At 34.0% G+C, this 23,100-nt stretch overlaps 1 protein-coding gene across 1 annotated transcript in view; it reads right to left on the reverse strand.

Moving 5' to 3' along the window:
* Nucleotides 1-4,479: 4,479 nt before the first annotated feature.
* Nucleotides 4,480-23,100, reverse strand: part of LOC109859273 (protein tipE-like) — a 222,695-nt gene continuing 204,074 nt past the window's right edge. Inside the window, exons 5-7 of the mRNA XM_020437364.1 lie at nucleotides 9,940-10,141; nucleotides 5,843-6,034; nucleotides 4,480-4,642 (exon numbers count right to left, since the gene is read on the reverse strand). Coding sequence (XP_020292953.1) covers nucleotides 4,480-4,642; nucleotides 5,843-6,034; nucleotides 9,940-10,141 — 557 coding nt within the window. The remainder of the gene's footprint in view (nucleotides 4,643-5,842; nucleotides 6,035-9,939; nucleotides 10,142-23,100) is intronic.

A 23,100-nucleotide genomic window follows, 5' to 3' on the forward strand; every position in this document is an offset into this window, starting at 1 on the left:
AATCTTTTTGGGGCAATTTTGCGGCTTAGTAATCAGGGTAATCAGTGTCGCGAATATGTATACATATATATATTAGCAAGATACAAGTTGCCAGCGCCACGGCTACATTACGTGGACATCGGAACTATTTGTGTGTCAGGGGGCTGCTCGCGACTTACCACGCTGCGAGTCGTGTGAATGGGCCAGCGCGGCGCGTTCTTCCCGCCGAATGTCGGTAAATGTGGGACGAGTCAAAAGAAACGCGCCATTGTCGAGGCTTGTCTCGTGAATCCGTTCACACAGGCTTGGACAGGTTCGTAGCTTGTGCGTGTATAGCAACTGTGACACCACCATGGTTCGCACAGCACTACAAGCGGCGCGCCGTAGCGCGAAGTTCGCGAATTAACGCGTCGTGAGAACAGTCAGAGCTTGATAAAGGACAAATCGACGAGCCTGTACGAGCGGCGTGAAGCTTGTACAGACTCGTCAAACCACGCGCCGTGTAATGGTACCTTTAGATGAGTGACCAAGTCCTCATGCGTTATATCAATTAGAGGCCGAGTTCCTCGTTCGTGACCAGATGAGTGACCGAGTCCTTATGCGTTATATCAATTAGAAGCCGAGTCCCTCATGTGTAACAATAGATGAGCGATCAAGTCCTCACGCATTGCATCATTTAGAGGCCAAGTTCTCGCGCATTCACCTGACAACCGCCACACAAGGCTTTATCAATAAAAAAGGACGTTAAAGGGGATTCAGTGTTTTTTTCAATTTACAATCTCCTGAACTCACAGAACAGAGTTTTTATGCAAAACAATGCATTTTTATAACATGCAATAAATAAAAAATAACGTTACTTACATTTAGAATAAACAAATTACTTACATTTAGATTATACTGTAGAATTTTGAAAGAAAAAGTACAATATATCGAGACTCGAACCAGGAGCGTCGACTAACGTAGTACGCTAACACTAGGATAAGCGCTCTTCAATTAAACGATCTATTTAATATCCTTAAATAAAGTAACTTGAAATTTTTGAAGTCGATTTTCTCGCGAATACTTAAATAGTGCGTCTTATTACTTTACCCTGCAATACTCCGCATAGTCATCTATCGATCCTATAAAGTTCATCCACATCAATTGGTACAACGTCGCGACCTCCTCTTGTCAGCGCAACCGGCGCAACCGGAAGTTGCGCCAAGCTGCTTGCCTTTGCACTGAGCGCAGCAGAGCCGAACAGGTTAGAAGGCTAACACGCCTTTTCCGACACTGACGGGAAATAATAACGATAACAACAGTACTGATAACAATACTCATTGTATCAACAACGTCAACAGTATTATTAATAACAGTGACAATCATGAAATAGATAATTGCGAGCAACTAGATAATCCAATAGATCGCGTAACTCTCGAAACTCGTTCAGACGACACACTTTGTGACACTTCACCACACGCACACACGCACGCACGCACACACGGTCTGATAATCGTCACGTCCTCGCCATAGACCCAATGATGGAAATTCAAGCCCGCGCACGCTACCGTTTTTCCCTCTCCACTTACGCACACATAGACGCTCGGTCTATCCGTCGGTGCTGCCGAGTTACACAGATGAATCGAGCGTCAATGTGTGCGTAAGTAGAGGGGGAAAAACGATAGCGTGCGCGGGCTCAAATTTCCATCACTGCATAGACCTTGGGTAACGCAAAGAACGAAAACAATAAACAAGAAAATGCAAATTTTTGTTTTATGATCATAACTTTCGATTGGAGAGTCGTAGCAAACTTTTTCAAAAAACATTTGTTTTGTCTTTAAAACACCTTTAAAATGAGCTCTCAGATGACCTTTCATGCTATGTAAGATTTTTAAGTCATCCCCGCTCTCGTGTCTCAAGAAAGTGGAGGGTGGATGCTATCCTGCACAAAAAATATCTTTTACAATCCTACAAATTTTCCAAATTTCAACTTTCTATCTAGATTTGTTCAAAAGTTATGAGAGTGTATCCAGATTTTTGTCCCACTCTGTATATAAAGATCAAGGTGATCGGGGCTGGGTTCGTTATTGTCAACATTTACTTTTATTTGTTATATTCCCAGATATCCGCGGTTCGACTCATCTATCCTTTTCGAAAAATACACCTTAGATTTCAACGCTTTCTACTTAGACGAGCTTCGTGAAAAAGCTCCGTCCTTCCCTCCGATGAGATAATTCCCGTCGTCTTTACAGATTCTCCCTTCCATTACAATGTTTTGCACGGTTTTTCCATCATTATTATTCTCCGTTTACCGTCACGATCCAAGAAATCCCTCGTTGACATCCATTTCATAAGAATCATGTTGCGAACCAAAGAGATATACACACATACACACATACACACATACATATGTGCACATTCTTACGCTCTCACAACAATACTAAAACTCATATTGTATAACCCACCGGAAGCTCTTATACTCACATATGCACACACACAGTTTTCTTCTATCTTTGAGTGATAACCTAATCTGCCAATCTTTGTAAATATCGCGATAAAACACACATACTCCACACAGACATCCATTAGACATCTATTAGATGTCGCATGAAGCTGTCGACGTCTAATAGATGTCTAATGGAGGTTTTCTTCTGTGTGGGACATACTCATCTCGACTCCAATTTACCTTTAATTAAATTAAATTTAAATACTAATATATTTGTAATTATAATAATATAAATATTAATGAATAAATTTCTATTGCAACAAAATTATTACGTTTTTTTTTTTAAAGAACCTTGACCCTTCAATTTCTCATCCTCAACGATTGCACAGTCCCGTCCTTAGTGGAATTAACGTTCCAGACTAAAAAGAGGCCAATAAGCAAGAATTTATAGAACAAAGTAAAATCGGTGCCGCTGACTCCAAAAATATAAATAATTTTAACTTATATATTTTTAGCTTGTTGAATATTTAAATAAAAAGAATTAAGGAAATAGCAATAACAAGCTAACATCAGATGTTCAAGTACAATTTTTTTATAATTCAAAGATTTTAAAAAAGTTTCAACAAACGTTTTAATCCACTATGGGATCTTCTTCAGTGCTTTAATAAAAACTTACAAAACTAATGGTCTATTCAAGATCATGAGAATTATGAATTAGAAAAGATACGTTACATAGATATTCGGTATGAGAAAAAGAGAGGCGGAAATGGCAGTCACGTAGTCATCAGTATTACGCAACAGGACGCAAACTGTCCTCCCGCTTTGAATGTAACTGACAGACTGAGCGGCCCCCTCCACACTCAAGATACATTTAACGGTCTCATTCCCACCATATCGCTTCAACCAAACTAAGACCAAGTCGCCCTATAATTGTCTAAAAATAAAAAGTATGGTTTGTCCGTGTCCGACATGACGTTAATTGAATTGCTTTGTACTTTGATGTGTATCATCTCGGAAATGGATCTCTAGAAAAAGGAAGATTCTGTGTTTAAGACTTTGACATTTTGCTAATTGAAATTGTGGTGTCAATTCTATGCTGTGTAACTACGAAAACATTCTCCATGCGACGATTAATTTAATTTTTGTGTTCGGAAACTCTACTATTGAGTTGTCTCATAGTCTGGCTGACATACAAAGCATCGCAATCATTACATTGCAACTTATAAACTACATTTTTTTGTTCACTATCTGCAGGATCTTTGATATTTTTGATAAATCGATTCAATTTATTGAGATTTCTATAAGCTAACATATTTCCATCTCCCGTTTTTAACAATTTTAAAATTGTGTGCGACATTTTAATAATAAAAAGTACAACAAAATATTTTTTAATGATTTTTGAAGTTGGTGTGGACTTCAAACTGTCCAATATTCCGTTAAGTTTGTTTGCAATCAGATATATTACCCAGTCATTGATGACTTTAAAAATGATTTCCAACAGATAGTTGTTGGAGATGAGGATGTTGATTATAAATTTTATATTCTGCGCTTTAAACACAGGGTGGAACAACAATAGAGCTCTGTTTAACATTCCAATAATAGTTCCTATTTTTTGAGAGACTGGGTGTGAGGAGTGATAATTTAAATGCCTGACCGAAAATGTGGGTTTATGGTACCAGTCGTACATGATTGTTCCGGTATTAGACACAATCAGTTTGACTCTAAAAAGCTCAAAGAATTTCCATCTGCGTTTCAATCGTGAACTTCGATCTGTCATTATATCCGTTGAAAGTATCCAAAAGATAATTTAAATCGTTGGCGGGTGCGGTTAAACTAATGTCATCCACATATTGTTAATAAAAAGTGGGTCTAAATTTTAATTTTTCCACTACGGAAACTCCCAAATCTTGCATCACTATATCCGCGATAATAGGGGACAATGGATAACCCATCGGTACCTTAAAGATTTACTTATATATATTATTGTTGAACAAAAAATAAGTGGATGACAAAACAAATTCAACCGCCTTAAAAAAATCGGAGAGAGCGACCTTTGTCTGGAGTCGAATGTATTTTCATCTAATCTTGATGCTTCGCATGACCAAATCAATCGGAATGTTCGTAAATAATGAGACCACGTCTAAAGACAGAAGAACGTCATTAGGCTGCACCACAACGTTGCCTAGTTTATAGACCAAATCAAAACTGTTGTTGATGTGGCTGTCGGTTAACGGAATACTTTTGACAATGATATTGTGTAAATACTCAGCAAAACAATGTAGGGGGCTATTAATTGAAGATACTATTAATCTATATGGATATCTCTGTTTGTGGATTTTGAGCACTCCACAAGCCCTTGGGATGATCCCATCACTCGATTTAATACATTTGTAAACCAAATCAGTGATATAATCTTTCTTTACTTAATTTTTCAACAATTCATTAAGTTGAGTCAACATTTTTGATGGGATTTTTTTTTATTTTGTCGTAAGTGAGAGGATCATCAAGTAACCCGTTAATTTTTTCAACATAAACAGACCGATCTAGTGCAACCGTCACATTCCCCTTGTCCGCACGTGTAAACATTATGTTTGGATGATTCCTCCGGAACTCGAAAGCTTGCTTTGTTCTAGCAAGTAAACCGCATTCTATATCACTTAACTTGGGCTTTCAATTAAAAAAATTATTTAGAGATAATATTAAATTAGACCTGGCGGTTTCCACAAATTTTCTCTCATTGTGTTTAACGCTATTTTTAAAATCCTTAATAACTTCGATAAGATCTCTCTTATCGGTGCTTGGCAGACTAAAATTTCCTTCTAACTGTAATAAACTGACCACCGAATCAAGAATATTGTGATTACTTAAGGTGACAAACCATTTATGTTTAATGTCAAAAAGCGAAGAAGCCCTAACATGTCCAACAAATTCTTCAAGATCTACAGAGACATTAATCGAAAAAATACTAGATGAGTTTTCGTTGAAATTGTATTTGAAGTTTTTTTTACTTTCCGCAGTTTTATTGGATTCAGAATCTTTTTTGTAATTAATTGAGTAAGTGATCAGTTTTGTCTAAATAATAAAATCTAGGAAATATCTGGTAGCAAGTAAATTGATTTTTTTATTGATTTTTGAATTGTGAATATCGAAAAATTTATTAAACGCAAGACTCTGTGAGCGAAAAAAAGAACATCAAGAATGTTACCCAGAACATATTTGTATAAATTTTTGGAAGCAATGATAATTGTTTTTTGTAGAAACCTTATATTGCTATATGTGTCGGCTATTTCGAGCTTCAATATGTTCTTAAAGAATCTCCGTTCAATGTTTCGTAATTTGAACATATATTTGTAATCATAGAACTCATTGTTGTAATTAAAAGTGTTACATATGTGTGTGGGAATAATATCGAGACTTGCAACATGCTTCAGATCATACACTCTAGTTGTCATCGTGATTAATTTATAATTGTTCGGTATCCAATTTTTCATCATCCTAACAAAGATACTCCCAAATACAGTTGTCAAAGTCTTGGACACAGAATCTTCCTTTTTCAAGAGATCCGTTTCCGAGATGATACACATCAAATTACGAAGCAATTCAATTAACGTCATGTCGGATACGGACAAGCTAAAACCATATTTTTCATTTTTAGAAAATTATAGGGCGTGTTGGTCTTCGTTCGGTTAAAGCGATGTGGTGGAGATGAGACCGTTACATGTACCTTGAATATAGAGGGGGCTCAGTCCGCCAGTTACATTCAAAGCGGGAGGACGGTTTGCGTCCTGTTGCGTAATACTGATGACTACGTGACTGCTACTTCCGCCTCTTTTTTTCTCATACCGAATATCCATGTAGCGTATCTTTTCTTATCCATCATTAATCTTCATGATCTTGAATGGATCATTACTTTTGTAAGTTTTTATTACAACACTGAAGAAGATCCCATAGTAGATCGAAACGTTTGTTAAAACTTTTTTAAAAAATCTTTGAATTATAAAAGAATTGTAACCGAACATCTGGTGTTAGCTTGTTATTGCCATTTCCTTAATTATTTTATATAAATAATTTTGCTTGACTCATGTACAGTAGGATTTCCTAGTCCTCTGTATTGAGCATCAAATAAATACGTCGAGCTGTTTCATACACAGAGAGAACGGTTTCTTTAAATTTAATAATCCGATTTGTTTGACTCATATTTGTTGCATTCAAACAACATAATTTTATACAAACAACAATTTTGGTAAATGAAAATTATATTGTTACGTTAAAATAAATCAAATTATTTGACAAAAACAATACAAATGTTTGAATTTATTTATTTCAACAAAATAATATTTTATTTGATTTTAATATAAGCAGTATTTACTGAAAAAAATTATTTTGTAACATAAATATAACAAAATATATTTGATTTAGATATAGCTTTGTTTGAGACAAAAAATTTCGCGTTGTGAAAATGTACTTTAAATTATAAAAATAATTAATAATTAATAACAATAAGAGAGAAATATTTTTATCCATTGTTGCAGATAAATTGCAATATTTTTAATAAAATAATAAATTAAAAAAATAATAAATGAAATGCGTATAGGATAGCTTGAGAATAAGTAGATAAAAATAATCACAGTTTAGTAAGGAACAGGTAGTCTTGCGAACTGAGTGCAGGGGCTGCGATTATGACGGAGGCGTATCGAGTTCGAATCTCGTTATCACCTTAGGATTTTTTTCAGGTCTCTTTCAGTGGAGTTTATCGGTTGATTGGCAAGCTGAATCGCGGGCCTCCAAAGATTACTTTGAGTAAACTCTGGTAGTTGTGTGAGGGCGCAAGCCGCGGAAAAGTTTTTTTATTAAAGTTGTAGATTTACTTAACTTAATAAAATACTTTGTTTGAAATTCAAACAATCAGAATGTTTAGTTCAAAATCAAAGTTGTTTGGACTATTCTAATGATATAATTTGTTTGGATGTAACAAAATTTGGTGAATCTAAAGAAACCATTCTCTCTGTGTACCATAGTTTGACCGTATCCATGGGCCAGGACATAACAAGTTTTATGTACAAGGTGTCTGAAACATTCTGTTACAGCTGAAGATAGATTAGATGTGTGAACATAGATTAGTTAATAGATTTGTTACTCTGAACAATCATTTTCAAGTTTGCAAAATTTGCAATATTTATTGAGTTATTAATTAATTAATATGAGTCAATGAACACGTAAAACGATGGTCCAGATTCTGTAGGCGTGTATAATTTTCAATTAAAGAAAAATAGCAATCGTCTTGCAATTTCTTAATAACAAAAAACGAATTAAACAACGAGCAGCGTGTAACAGTTTTTTGCGATTAACTGATTGTTACAGTGATATAACTACAAAATGTACATGCCTACAAAGTCTGGATCATTGTTTCCCACGTGCTCATTGGCTCACATTAAGTAATAATTCAATAAATATTGCAACTTTTGCAAATAACTTTTCTATTTAGATTGACCTATATTAATTTATCATCACACTTCGACTGTGGCACATTTTTCAGACATTCTGAATAATTCAATAAGATCATCTAAGTATAAGCCAATATACATAATGTTTATATAAAACTGTTTCTTTATTATGTAAATTGTAAATAATAACAAACTTCAAATATTTTAATTTTAAGTTTGAATCTTTCTCAATAATAGCAAATTTTAAATTTCTATAGATGAATATAACATGATTAACGTTAAAAAGTTTAAAATTTAACATCACTACATACATAAATGAAACGATAATATATATTACTATGATGTTAGTACAAAAAATTGGAATATAAGTTTAATAATAACGTTTTCACTTAATTAAGAAAGATATAATAATATAATGATATCAGCAAACTGTCAAAAAAACAAGTGATTTTTACAAATTTATATAAGTGTCAAAATTTTACAGTTGAGTTATGTTTACATTTATTATTATTTGAATCAAAGTAAGAAAATTAATTATTTACAGTAGGGAGAACTTCATCAATTTTGATGACCTTAAAATATGTTATAAAAGTCTGAACAACTTTTTTTTATACATATGACCGCCGCTTGGCTTTAGTTTTCGAGATATTTACGAAAACCTAAGTACATGCTTAAGTGGCAAAGTGCATACAAAGACGAACTACGTTTATCTTTGCAATATATTTTCAAATTAATGGTATAATAGTAAAAGCAGTAATTAATGTAAACATTCAGAAAAAACATGTATGTACTATGTTCGTGTTTTGTACGTATAGGTAGGAGGAGGTTCCTCGCAGGAAGAGGAGATTTGCCCCTTCCCCCTTGTTGTGATTACGGGGAGTTGTAGGACTTGGTGATGAGAAAGATTCTTTAAAAAACTGACTAAGTTTATTAAATATCACTTTTACAANTCTTTGTACAATTAACGCACGCTATATCTGACTTTTAGCCGTTGCTATACTGCGGTACACTCTCCNATCATACTTATCACTACGCTTAACAAGCAGATTTCATTACAAGGAAATGCTGCTTGTTACTTTTTGAAACAAAACCGGGTCGATTGAGCAATGATGCGTACTTACCGCAATTGCTCAATGGCCCGAACGAAATTAGAACTAAATTTCACAACACCCTGCATCTCCCCGAAAAAACCTACTCAACTCAATCTCTAATATGTTACTGCAATATAGTAACGTATTTGCATCGTAACATTAATGATAATAACGCAGGTTGGGTTAAGTAGGTTTTTTTGAAGGGGATGCAGGTGGGCGCAGCCTACTTGCCTACACGCTCAACAAAAAGAACAACATGAAAAATGGAGTGTAATGGTAAGATAAATTTAACTAAAGTTTTTTGTGAATATCTGAAAAACTAAAGCCGAGCGGCGGTCATATGTATAAGAAAAAGTTGATCAAAACGTAGATCTTAACAACATAATTTAAGGTCATCAAAATCGGTGAGGTCCTCTGTAATGTAAATAATTACCGTAAAAAATAAAAATAAAAATTAAAAACATACGTAATAAAATTTAAAAAATTAGTCAAATAAAAAATTTTGAATAACTTGGTGTTGTAATCACAAACAAAAAAGCTCACTAACAATTAAAATCTTGAATTTAAACTTATTTTCTAAAAAACTTGAGTAACAAGTTTTAACATTTATAACAGTTTTGCAATTTCAATTACAACCAAAAATATATTGAGGATTTATTTATTATTAAGTTTTTATATAAAACAGTTTTCATTTTCGAATAAAATGCTCTGCTCATATAAACAGTCAAATATCGATTCTCAAATGCACACTAGTTCTGACGTAAGCTTGAGTAAAAGCAACACGGTACTTTTGCGTGACTCGCAAGTTCCGATATACGAGAAGCAAATCATTAACTATAAGTCAGTGACCGAGTTATAGTATACTATAAGTAAAGCCACGTCAGTCGGACTAGATATAATCGAATGTATGAAGGACGACAGAAATTAGTACAATTAAGAAATTAAAGAAAAAAAAAGATAAAAATGAGATATTTTTATATAGAGAAATATATAATAGCACATAGAGACCTGCCACATGTTGAGTTCGGTGATGACTATCCCGGGATCCACTGTCGAATAGTAACAGCTAAAGTTTTGTCCTATGTTACCATATTCTCCAAAGAAAATAGTGCAATTCAGCTTTGGAGGGTATCCACAGCCTTTTACGTTGGGAAACAGCTTGGCACCGGTAAAATACCAGTCAGAGTCGTTGATTAAAAAACCTACAAAAGTTCTTTCGTTGTTGTTCAGCAACAAATACTCTTCTAGCAAGAGAATTAGAAGAATCGGACAGAACAAAAACCTAATATTCAACAATCGCAAATTTTACCGAAAAACAAAATCTTATATAAGTCTTAACATTAATTGTCTACTCGATTTATTAAGCCTACATCTTTATTCTAGCATTTTTTGTAAATCGAGCAATTGTAATACTAGAGATTCTTCAATAGCAGAGTTAGATTAATGATAATAAAAAATAATTACTTGCACGCATGCATGTATGTAAACATCCAATAATCCCAATAATGCCAGATATCAGAGTCTTAATACATATAATATAACCAAAAAGACATTAACACGCAGATATAACTTAAAAATGTAAAATGCAAAAATTTTATACGGGTTTTGTTTTACCATAACTTGAATTTAAATATATAAAGATTAATATCATATTTAAATTTTTGATATTTATTATATTTATTATAACTTCATAATTTTACAAGGCAATTGATAAGTATCGAAACAATTCAAAGATAGTGACAATATCACCATCAATATCATCATTATTTTTATTGTGTTGACAAATTTCATCAAAAGATTAAATGTCACACATTGGCTCATTATTGCATTTATGACAACTCGCCAAAATAGACGATCTTAGTGATTTTTGACAATCCACCAGCTCATATTTCAATTGTTGCAATGGCTAAACTGTTTTTGTTAAATTTTGAATTGCATATCTTATCCGTGTTATTTGTCAGATAACACGGTCTTGTGCGATTTTTATTTTATTTCCGAATCTGCAAAAAATGGCTTGATGGAAAGAAATTTTGAGCAATAATGTTATCGATGTCTAAATGGCTATTTTGAAGATCGAGAAATTGTATTACTAAATTACTATAAGTGCTTTTAAGAAATGCTGGTCAAAGTGTAGAAGTAAAAATCAACTATAATAAAAAATAGATCACTTGTAAAAATTTACTTGTGAACTCGTATATATATTCATATATACATGCATATTTCCGCACAAACATCCTGCGATCGGCTCGTAAGACCCTATATATATATTTCGTTGAAAAAATAGATACATTTTAACTTAATAATTTGGTTGCTTTTGTTTTAAATATTTATCAATCGCTCCTCGTATACAGTACACTTTCTCAATAATACCGAGATGGACGGTGAGGGGAAGAATTTTCCAAGAAAGTCGGTACTCACGCCCATCCGTTCTGGCGATACGAATCTTTCAAGACCTTCTCTACTGCCACTGTAACCGTAGATTCTTTGTGTATAAGTTTGAATATTTAAAAGAGTGATATTTAACTAGTTATTATTTTCTATTAATCAATACTAGTTAAGTATTTAGGTACATAAGTAGTATTTTTTCAGAAAAAGAGAATGGCATCCAGAAAACGGAAAAATGCGGGGATTGAAACGTTGTTATCTCCATCACAATCAAATGAAAAAGAGAACATCGGTTTGCAAAAAAATCACGCATGTGATATTCATCACTAATTTCACAAAAATTTAGAGAAACAATTGGTTCTTCCTATTTTCACCCATCGATGTATCGGATGCATTTTGAGTAGCAATATCGTCCAGAAGGCACAGAAAAAAATTATAATGAGGGAACGGCAGTATGTAGAAGGTATGAACTTGATCACAGCCTCGTCAAACTTATCCAACTGGAGGGGGAAACGCTCGAGCGAGAAATAAGGGAACGGCAGTATTCAGAGTGGCATTATTAAGAAAGTGTACTGTAACATCCATATATTATCAAATATATTTTAATAGGTAAGTAAGATAAAATTTGCATAAAACGGTAATTATACAATTTAGCTCTTTTTCTCAGTTTTGGCTTTTTTAATCCGATTTTTGGTAAAACCGCTTTATTTTATTACTAAAGTAAGAAATCAATGGGAAGAGCTCAAAACAAAATGTTTATAAAAAAGTTATACCCAAAAAAGTCTTATAAATAAATCTTACGTTTTTGAACATTGTGTACATTTCTTAAATAAATACTTTGTTTGTATCACACACTATCGTACACGTGTAAGCAGGGGAGGGCTTTGCAAGAAATAGAGCTACGTCACTCTCCCTGAACCCCTTCTCGAAAAACCCTAACAACTAAATTTCTAATGTTACTGCAATATGGTAACGTGTACGTGTACACTCGGTGTCATGGATTTGTTTCGTGGACGCGGAAAGCTACGGGTAAGAAGAACGGTATTCTCTAACAGTAAGTAGCGCCAACGGGCGTCGCACAGTGGGCGAAAAGTGATTTCGTTTAGACAAAAATCCACGGACAACGCAAATCTTAACGGATTTTAATGAAACTTTTTTTTAAATTCTTTCTTAAGCTTCCACCTGTTACATTTACGCAAAAACCTGATATAACCTCAAAAAATTCAAATAAGTTCAGAATACTTGATTTTTTAAGTTATAACGGATATCTAAAACAAATGCGAGTATTATTTCTAACCTAATAACAGAGCTATAAACCTTAAACCCATAAACCTTACATCCAAGACCTTTGTATCCTAAACCAATGAAACTTAAACCAACAAAACTTAATCCCATAAACTCTAAATCCATAAACCCTAATCTTATAAATCCCAAACACATGAACCCATATAGAAATCAACTATAAACCCATAAACTGTAAACGCATGAATCCATAAATCTATAAACCGTAAATCCATAAACACCCAACCCGAAACCCTAAACTCATTACTCTAAACCCATAAACCCTAAACCTGAAACTCATATATCTTAACTCATACACCCTAAACCAATAAACCTTAAGCGCCTAACACGCTAAATGGAATAAGCAGAAGGAATAAGAAAATACATTGTATATTTGTTTATACGAGGAATAAACGCTTATTTAATATTATATGTATGTCTGCTTGATGTAGATATAAACTTGTAATATATACACCCATTATTTTTTGTGCAAATACTAAAAAGTTAGTTACACTTAATTAATAATAAAACTTCTCAATACGAGAGGTTTTTGGATCTTTTTCATAAGAGAAGTTCATCTATATTGGCAGCAATATAGTTTTCATAATTAATTATTTTAAAATGTTACAAATAACACAAAAATATTTACTTTTTTGGTCGTTGTTATTTGACTTTATTATTCAAACACACATACCTTAGTATAATAAGCATTCCAAAAGTCAATATCTTTATATATTCTGAAAGTCAATATATAAGGTAAATAGTAAACATTGTTGTCAAAGACGAATCAAATATTGTCAATTTTGCTACTTATTTTCAAAAACAATGCTGCTTAAAGTTAAGTTCCAATACTTGTGATATTATTTGAAATACTACATCTGATAAAAATAGAAGAAAAGATAATGCTGACTTAACTGTTGAAAATTTGAAAATCGCTCACGATGTTCCTGAATATCATAAACAAATGCTCAGATCCAAGATTGTAAGCATATTTCTTTCGCAATATAATAAAAAATGGAAAGCTGTCTCTCGTAGAAAAGATGCATTTGTATCAAAATACGGAGCGTTTTTACAAAATGATTTTAAAGTTAATTTTACCGATCCAGTAGCATCTATATCCAATGTAAATGCATTTCATGATCAAGATATGCCAAATCAAAAATCAACCCTACATAAAGCTTCAACGAAAGGTCGACTCCGTTTGTTTTATGATAAACCTCGTTCTGAGAAAACTAAATCAAGACGAGCCCATGAAATTGCCTCATTGTATAGTGAGGAAGAAATATCAAGAGCTCTTCAAATTAAGGCACAATTTGACGACATAGCTGATCCTGAATCAGAAGAAAGCAAAATGAAAAATGATACTCTAAATATTGAGCAAGCTCTTGCTATGTATATGGACTTAGGTCTCACAATAAACACATATAATGATATGAGAACACATAATTTTAAAATATTTGAAAAGAAATTGTACGATGCTCTGAAACAACCGAAACGGGCGTGCTATCCAGATAATATAGAAATATCTGATACGCAGGTACGTGTGCATCTGTCTTTGTTGAGTCATACTACTCAAAGAATACTATTGATGGTGAGTAATGAGCAGCGGATTCAATTGGCAGACAAAATTATCACTCTCGTTGGAAAGTGAGGAATGGACGGCGCATCCGGTCAGTAAACCACAGACAGAAATGGACTTCACGCTCTCTCTCCCAAAAAGATAAGCCGGATGCTGAATCAGATGTTAGCGACAGTAAGAACAATATCGACGATTACGCAAATCTCTCAGACAAAGCAGTGTTTCTCGTCTCGTTCTCATTTCATGTAAAATTTGATCTCAAATGCACTTTGATCGATGGCAAAGTGTGCAATGTGTTAACAGAGCAAAGAGCATCAAATTTATGTAATATCTGCGGAGTTTCTTCAAAATGTATCAATAACTTGTTTTACTGTTCAGAGCCTTCCATGCAATAAGGAATTCTACAAATTTGGACTCTCTTCTTTGCACTGCTGGCTTTGATGTATAGAGTATGTGTTACACATAACATACAATTTGGATTTTAAGAAAGGTTTTGCTACTGGAGTTCATAAAGATATAAAAATGTTAAGGAAGAAGATCCAAAACCGTCTTTCATGACGGAATTGTCTATAACAATCTTTTTTTATCGACGTTGTTAAACAAAGAGCCGGGACAACCAACACTGGAAATGTTGCACGCGCATTTTTTGAGAAGGCAAAAGATGTATCTCAAATTACGCGTATCGATCATAATTTGATTATAAAACTGCACGATATCTTGCAAGTAATTACATGTGGAAAGATGTGGTAGATACTGATAAATTTAGACAGTATTGTTTACAACCCCTTGTACCAAGGGTAAATGGTAACACATAATGTAATGTTGCAGTTTCTAAACAATACTAAATTTATCAGTATCTACCATCTTTCCACATGTAATTACTTGCAAGATATCGTGCAGTTTTATAATCAAATCATAATCAATACTCTTTGCCATCGATTATAGTGCAAAATGCCACCATTTGTCCACAAGTTACTCATTCACGGAAACGAAATTATAAAAGCTTTAAGTTACCAATTGGATGGTTTTCCGAGGAATGTCAAGAAGCGAGCAATAAAATCTTTTAAAGTATCCGATTAAAGCACAGTAGAATGTCTTACAAAGCATTGAGTAATGAAGATATTAAGCATCATCTTCTAATCAATTTTGATTCTTTCATTAGTACTTGTAGATTTATCAAATTAAAAAAAAGCAAGGAATTATCTAAAACTGCCACACAACTTTTAATTCCCGAGTCGAGTAATTAAGATAACAAATATCTTATTATAAATAACAGCTTATGCAAAAAAATGGCCCTTTTCAGGGCCAAATGATGTGCAGAGACTGATCGCGCAACCTTCACGTGGTGCACATCGAGTAACACTAACGAGCGACAGCTGGTTCACATGATATGATAATACAATGCATTTGTATAAGGATAGTATCGATTTGTAAGAGCCAGAATCATATATAATGTGCATAGCCATAATATATTGATTCTTATTTATGAGTTTAAAGATAATGTCTTTAGGGTTCATGCGTTTATTAAGGTTTCTATACGTGTATAAGTCGGCAAAATTGTAGGAAATAGTGAAGCGTGAAACTATGAATATTCATGAAATGTGTTAAAGATTCCGGATTGATTACTCTAAGATCTATAAGTACGAACATTTGGGGCGTGATTTAATAGTTTACAGGCTCAGCCTTCGCTTCGTGAAAAAAACGATTAAAGTGTATGGACTTACGCTAAACAAGTTATTGGATCATAGAATTCGGGTCGAGAGATTGCCAATTAACGAATTAGAAAACCCAAGCTTTGAATATGAGTTTAAAGCCTACTAGATTTTGCGGTAAATATGCATACAAACGCTCTCGGAGGTCATTGTCCTTGACATATGTTGTCAAGGACACTTTCCTAAACAACAATCTAAAGGTTTTACCCATCGCGTCGCTTGTTGTTCGTTAAAAACTTATAAACAAAAGAAGTTGCGTCAAGAAACTGTTAATTTTCGACATCCTATACATTTTGTTTATGTTGTAAGCGTGTAGGCAGAAGGGGACTTCGCCCCTCCCTTTGCTCCCTCCTCACAAAAAAATAAAGAATTCAATCAAGTGTCAAGTGAAGAATTCAATTAATATTCTACCGATGTCCCGAAACGTAGAATATTACTTCGCATATCTTGCCAAATTTTTTCGATGTTTTGCGTGTGACAATTAGTATGAGAATCTACGAAATTTTCTTTGTGATTTACTGTATGGTGAGTGTAACCGTGCATATTGATGTTGTTATATGCCTTCATTTTTGCGTGAAGGAGAAGCAGGGGAGAGGGGCAAAGTCCCTCCCTCTGCGGGGGGGCGCAGCCTCCCCCTGCCTACACGCTTACAACACAAACAAAATGTACACGGTATCGGAAAATAAGAGATTATTTATGATTAATAATAAACAAGAAGGAGATTCTTCGGGCTCCGGAGTCTTTAAACAAATGAATGAAATAACTTTGATTATAGAAGCCGTTTGCAAGATGTTGTGCAAAGAATGTGCTTGAAAATATATATATGTATACACGTATATATATTTTCAAGTCGAACCTGGAATCTCCGGCTTTCCGGGCCGTCGCCTTCCCTGTTAGGCCACCTAGGCACTTGGAGTTTGTTTCGCAATACTTAGCACATTTATCGAATATTAATCTGATAATAACGCCATCTTGCACCAGCGTAAATTTAAATTAATAATAAACAAGAAGAAGATTCTTCGGCTCCTGGCTGAGGAGTTTTTTTTGCAATATTTTAAAATTATTAAGGGGGGTATTCGGGGTCCTTCATATATACGTGATGCAAATCCAGCATCCTATATGAAGGAAAAAAATTATTTCGACGTATATATGTGTATACATATATATATTTTCAAGCACATTCTCTGCACAACATCCTGCAAACGGCTCCTACAATCGAAGTTATTTCATTCATCATTTATGATATTTTTTTTTAAAAGTTGCAGATTGTTGTTCAGGAAGGTGTCCTTGACAACATATGTTAAGGTCATTGACCTCTAAGGGTGCTTTGTTTTTATGCATATTTACTCACTCATCAAACTAAAGGATTTTCATTTCCAAATTATAAATTCAAATCTAGCATTTCCAAACCCAAATTAAACTTTTCTAAATCCAAATTCAGAATATATTTAGAGTCGATAGGATAGGTTAGTTGCTCATACGTTTTAAGTTTATGAGTATAGAGTAATCAATTTATAGGTTATTGTTCATGAAGTTAGGGTTCATGAGTTTAGAATTTCTCAGATTCAAAGTTTATAAGTTGAAAGTTTCTAAGTTAACGTTTATCGGTTTAAGAATATTTACTTTAAGTTTTATGGCCTCAAAGTGTATAGGTTTAAGGTTTATGGGATTAGGATGTATAGGTTTAAGGTTTATGGGATTAGGATGTATAGGTTTATGTTTTATGAGTTATTAGGTTTATTTTGTTACGGGCATAGGTTATAAGGTTTAAGGTTTTAGTTCAGGGTGTATGAGTTACAATATGAGTTTCAGATTTAGGATTTATGGGTTTAGGGTAATGAGTTTAGGGTTTCAGGTGTTTATGGGTTTACGGTTTATAAATTTATGAATTTATTGGTTTATGTTGTATGAATTTCCGCGTTTAGGATTCATGCGTTTACAGTTTATGGGTTTACAGTTTATTGCTTTATGGGTTCATGTGTTTGGAGTTTATGAGGTTAGAGTTTATGGATTTAGGATTTATGAGTTTATAGCTCTGTTATTGGGTTAGAAATAATACATGTGTTTTAGATATCCGTTATAACTTCAAAAATCAAGTATTCTGAACTTATTTGAATTTTTTGAGGTTTTTGCGTAAATGTAGCAGTTAGATCTCATAGATAGAAGTCCAAAAAATAATTTAAAAAAATTTCATTTAAATCCGTTAAGATTTGCGTTATCTGTGGATTTTTGTTCAAAACAAAATCACTTTTTGCTCACTGTGCGCCGTGTCGATAATGTTAATGTTTTCCTTGACTAATTGTATCTCAAAACATAAAACTATTGATCATATGTATGTATTTGTGAAACGTTGGCTATTAAATGGCCAATAGTTTTACGTTTTGAGACATAAGTAGTCAAGGAAAGCAGTGACATTATCGATACGGCGCTCGTTGGCGCTACTGCTCGGGAATACGTCTTTCTTACCCTTAGCCCCCCGCGTCCACAAAACGAATCCATGACGCCGAGTGTACATACGTACATAATGTATTATGCATCGTATATGTATAAAAGGACACCATTTTCCGAATTTAATAAGGTTGATATGTCGTCAACGATACTTTCCTGAGTAACAATCTAAAGGTTTTAGCCGTCGTTCGTTGGTTGATAAAAATATATTTAAAAAAAATAAAACCGTAAACGAATGTTGGAAATTTCTAGTTTTCTTATTTATTCTGTACAATGTTATGTGTTTTTATTGTTCTTATAATGCAATGTAGGTATTATTTATTGTTTTGTAGCCGAATATCATGTAATGGATATATCTCTGACAGTCCTGTGACAACTGATCTATCCGTTCTTTGTGTGCAAAGCGACGTTTAAATAAGTATTCAGCTATGTAGAATTTGTAATGTTTTACTGATGGTCCATAACGTAAAATATGTGATCGCATATCACGCCAAATTTTTTCACTATGCGGATCAATTACAAAACTCTTTATACAACAAGAAAGTGATTCGTAAAGAAAGTAAATGTCCGCGATGTAACACAGTATTACACTTTTGGAATATTAATTCAAATTTTATATTCAAATGTACAAATAAATATCACAAAGTTACCTGTATCCGCAAACGTCAGAAGAAATTGTGTAATTTTGCAATAAGAGATTTCTATGAAACGTGGTTTTCTCGTTTTCATTTAAAATTAGGAACAATTTGTCGCTACGTCAATATTGTATTGTAAGCGTGTTAGCATGAGAGAGCTATGCCTCCTTGTAAGGGAAAGGACTCTTCTTGCACTCCTCCTGGAGAAAAAGTAAGGAACGACTTCTGATTACATGTCGCTTTATGTCAATAGTATGTACACAGCGCATCACTGAATCACGGAATAGGCGCGGGGATCGGAGGGCAAGCGGGCCATACGATTCGTACGGCGCTTGTTGGCGAGCAACCGCCCCGCTTGCCTTCCGATCCCGCGTTTATTCCGCGATTCAATGACGCGCTGTGTACGTGAGTTTTAGCGATACTTAATCGGAAATCGTTTCCTATTTTTTCTCGAGAGAAGTGCAGAAAGAAGAGCGGAGTCCCTTCCTCTGCGGGGGGGCATAGCCCCCTCTACCTACACGCTTACAACAAGAACAAAATATACATGATGTCAGAAAAAAAGAATTTATTTATAAAACTTCTTTTATTTATAACTTTTTATTAAACAACGAGCAACGGCTAAAACCTTTTGATTGTTACTCAGGGAGGTGTCCTTAACAACATATGGCAATTTCATTAAATTTGGAGGGTAGTGACCTTTTGTACATATTTGTACCACAAGAAGAGAATGCTCGATTGTTTATGCACAAAGACAATGGGTGGCGACGGTTCGGGCGCATGAAAGAGTCGACAAGCTGAATTTGGCAACAAAACACGTCTTTGCGGCAGTCAAGCAAAGGAGCGTCTGACACAGAAGATTAGGACATATAAGAAGTGATGAAATGAAAGTATTGACTCAAACTTTAAAGAAAGAACTGCGTGACTTTGAGATAAGTAAAGACACTTGCAATGTGTATATCCAAAATAAACAAAGCAGAAAATTATTCCCGTCTAGTAGTAAACAAGCGAAAGCGTTATTAGATTTAATACATTCTGATATTTTTGATCTAATGTCGAGAAACTCATTAGGTGATGCAAAATATTTTATAACATTTATAGACAACAATAATTGTAAAAACAAGGCAATTAAAGCGTTTCAGAAGAGTATGTAAAAAGAATTTAGAGATCTACTTCTCAAGGTTAGAGTATTGCACATCAGGCTACTGTATACTCCGCAACAAAATGGCTTAGCAGAGCGAACAAATCGAAGTATAATAGAGCGTGCTCAATGTTTATTGATAAATGCTGGCTTTTTGAAAAAATGTCGAGCAGAAGACATCTACAGCGACATACTTATTAAATAGAAACCCAGCAAGCGCATTAAAAGAAAAAACAGCGGAAAAATTCCGAACAGGAAAAACATCGAGATTTGAAACAGTTGCGAGGTTTTGGCAATAAGGCATAGGCACTTGTACAAGAAAAAAGAGATAAGTGGGACCTAAAGACTAAAAAATTAATTTTCATTAGATATGATAAATATATTAAGTTACAGATTAATCAATCCAAAAACAAAGAAAATTGTTAGTAGAAACGTAATATTCCGCGAAGACGAAAAAGCCATGAGTCCGGAGAGAAAGAAAGATGAAGCAAATGTTTTCGACAAGCTAACATATAAGAACTCAAAACAAATATATATCACAAGAAAGAATTAACTTGGATACTTCAGATGTTTACGACGTTCAAGTCGATAACATAACAGAAGCCTCGAATAAAGACAGTCAACGACAACAACGAATAGAGCGTATAACAGGGACTTGGTTAGTGGAATGCATGTGGTGTGCACGTGTGTGAAAAGAGTGAAGCAAAAATGTGAGAAATTAAGATATATTGAGAAGTTAAGGTTGAGAAAGCTGGTTAATAAGTAGAGAAATAAGTCATAAGAAAAGATAGGATATAAAGATTTCGGCGGAATAAAAAGAGTTAGTAAGGAAAAAGACCATGAAAAGTGTTTAAGAAAAAGTGAGATTGAGTAGAATTTAGGCAGAGATTTGTAGAAACCAGAAATTTCGTTTATAGCGACGCAGTGCGTGAGATAGAGAAAGAAAACAGAGTACACAAAGAATCTAAAGTGTTGTAATTGAGGATGGTGGAAGGTCTCTGGATCAAAGAGTCTCTCGAGTAGAAAATATACTGGTTATATTTGCTCGTTGGTTTACAATTATACAATATTTACACTTTCACCCGCTGCTTATTCTATGTCTTACTGCGGTAAACTCTCCGTCTAGTTCCGGAGCCTCACAGTAAGACATCTGCTCACGATCTGCCTACCGAACCTCGCGATCGATCTTTTAAAGAGATTGATCGCGATAACTCAGTAAATCAGTGGCTCAAATGTAACCTCATGTGGGCTGCTGACAACGCGTGCTGCGTAATCTACTTATTAACTACGCTTTAACAAGCAGATTTCCTTTACAAGAAAATTTCCTTTGTTATCTTTTTAAGTAACTTGGGTCGATTGAGCAATGACGTGTGTCTTCGTAATTGCTCAATGGCCCGGCCGAAATCGTTCCGTATTTCACAACAAAAGAATATAAGTAAGTAAGTAAAATAGTGCATGTGTCGGAAATCGAGTGTAGTATGGAGGTCGTAGAAGTAGGCAAAAATACTGAAAAAATAGTGGAGAACCAAAAAGAAGATAGTAAAAAAAAAAGAAATAAATGAAGGGGATATATTTTTCACGCCAAAAGTAGATAAAAAAGAAGAAAAAGGAAGTCAAACGTAGAAAAGTGGAAAGAAAGATCTAGCTCTCTTACTATTAGGGATTATATAGGTCGCAGAGGTAGGATAGTTTCGGAAGGAATCATGGATAAAAGAAAGAGGGAAGAAAAAGACCAAAAGAAAAAAGGTGATACAGAGATTTTTACAAAAAGTAATAAGACGATCAAGATCACTATTAGATAAGAAAAAAAAGAAGAAGTAGAACATATAGATAAAGAAAGTGACAAAACCAAAAATAGTAAGATGATTGCATTATTGAAAAAGATTAAAGAAGAGAAAAAGGTGATGGAAAAAGAAATAAAAGAGATAAAAGGGGAAATTTATAAAGCAGAAGTCTGGAGGTCAAGGGAGCAGATAAAGAAAGAAAAGTAGAAAACACGAAAAAAACTGAAAAAATTGGAGTTACAAATTAGAAATTTAGAATAAAAGGAGATGACAGTAAATGAGAATAAGATAGTTCACATTGAAGAGATAGTAGAATATATGAAAAAGCAAGTAAAGAAGGCAGACACACAAAAGACAGTGACGGAGACAAGAAAAGAGGTAAGGAAGTTGAAAAAAAAATGCTAAAGGAAAAAAAGAAAAAAGAAAGAAGAAACAATGTGGTGATAAGAGGCTTGAAAAAAGAAAAGAAATGCATAAGAGATGTAGCAGAAAAATTTACGGATAAAGAATTTGGCGACAGAGAAAAAATAAAAAGGATTTATACGGCAGGAAGAATAGAGAAGGAAATATTAATAGTAGAAATAGACAACTATATATATATATATATATATATATATATATATATATATATATATAACGAAAGAGAAGATAATGAGAGAAAAAAGAAAGCTTGGTAGCAGAAGGATTTATATAGATAAACTTGTCGGAAGAGGAGAGATGCATACAGAAGAAGATTAGAGAGAGAGAGAGAGCAAAATTAGAGAGAGAAAAGGGCTACACAATAAATATTGGCTACAGAAAATTATAAATACAGGATCAGAAGTATATCTGGTGCGAGGACAGTGAGGATTTAGTAGTAAAGAAAGTTTTGCTAAAAAATAAGAGAAGGATAGACTAACAAAAAAGAAGTGGAAAGAAAATAAAAAAAAGGTAAAGAATAAATGTGCAAAAATATACGTGGTGTTTTTTAATGCGACGAAAGGATTCATAGAAACAGCGTAAACAACAAGTAAAAAAGTATAACATATAGGATACGTAACTATAGGTTAGGTTAGGTTAGGTTAGGTTGCGGGAGTCGCTCGGGGGATGGTGCGCCACCTTGTCGTGGTCCCCGAGCTTGAGTGCCGTCTTGATCCGTGGAGCTATGCCGGCGGGAACTTCGGTTCCTGGCAGGGTCACCCTTGCCGGACAGGTCCACG

Source organism: Pseudomyrmex gracilis, unplaced genomic scaffold (genome assembly GCF_002006095.1).
Source record: "Pseudomyrmex gracilis isolate BER0280 unplaced genomic scaffold, ASM200609v1 scaffold_253, whole genome shotgun sequence".
Taxonomy (NCBI): Eukaryota; Metazoa; Arthropoda; class Insecta; order Hymenoptera; family Formicidae; genus Pseudomyrmex; species Pseudomyrmex gracilis.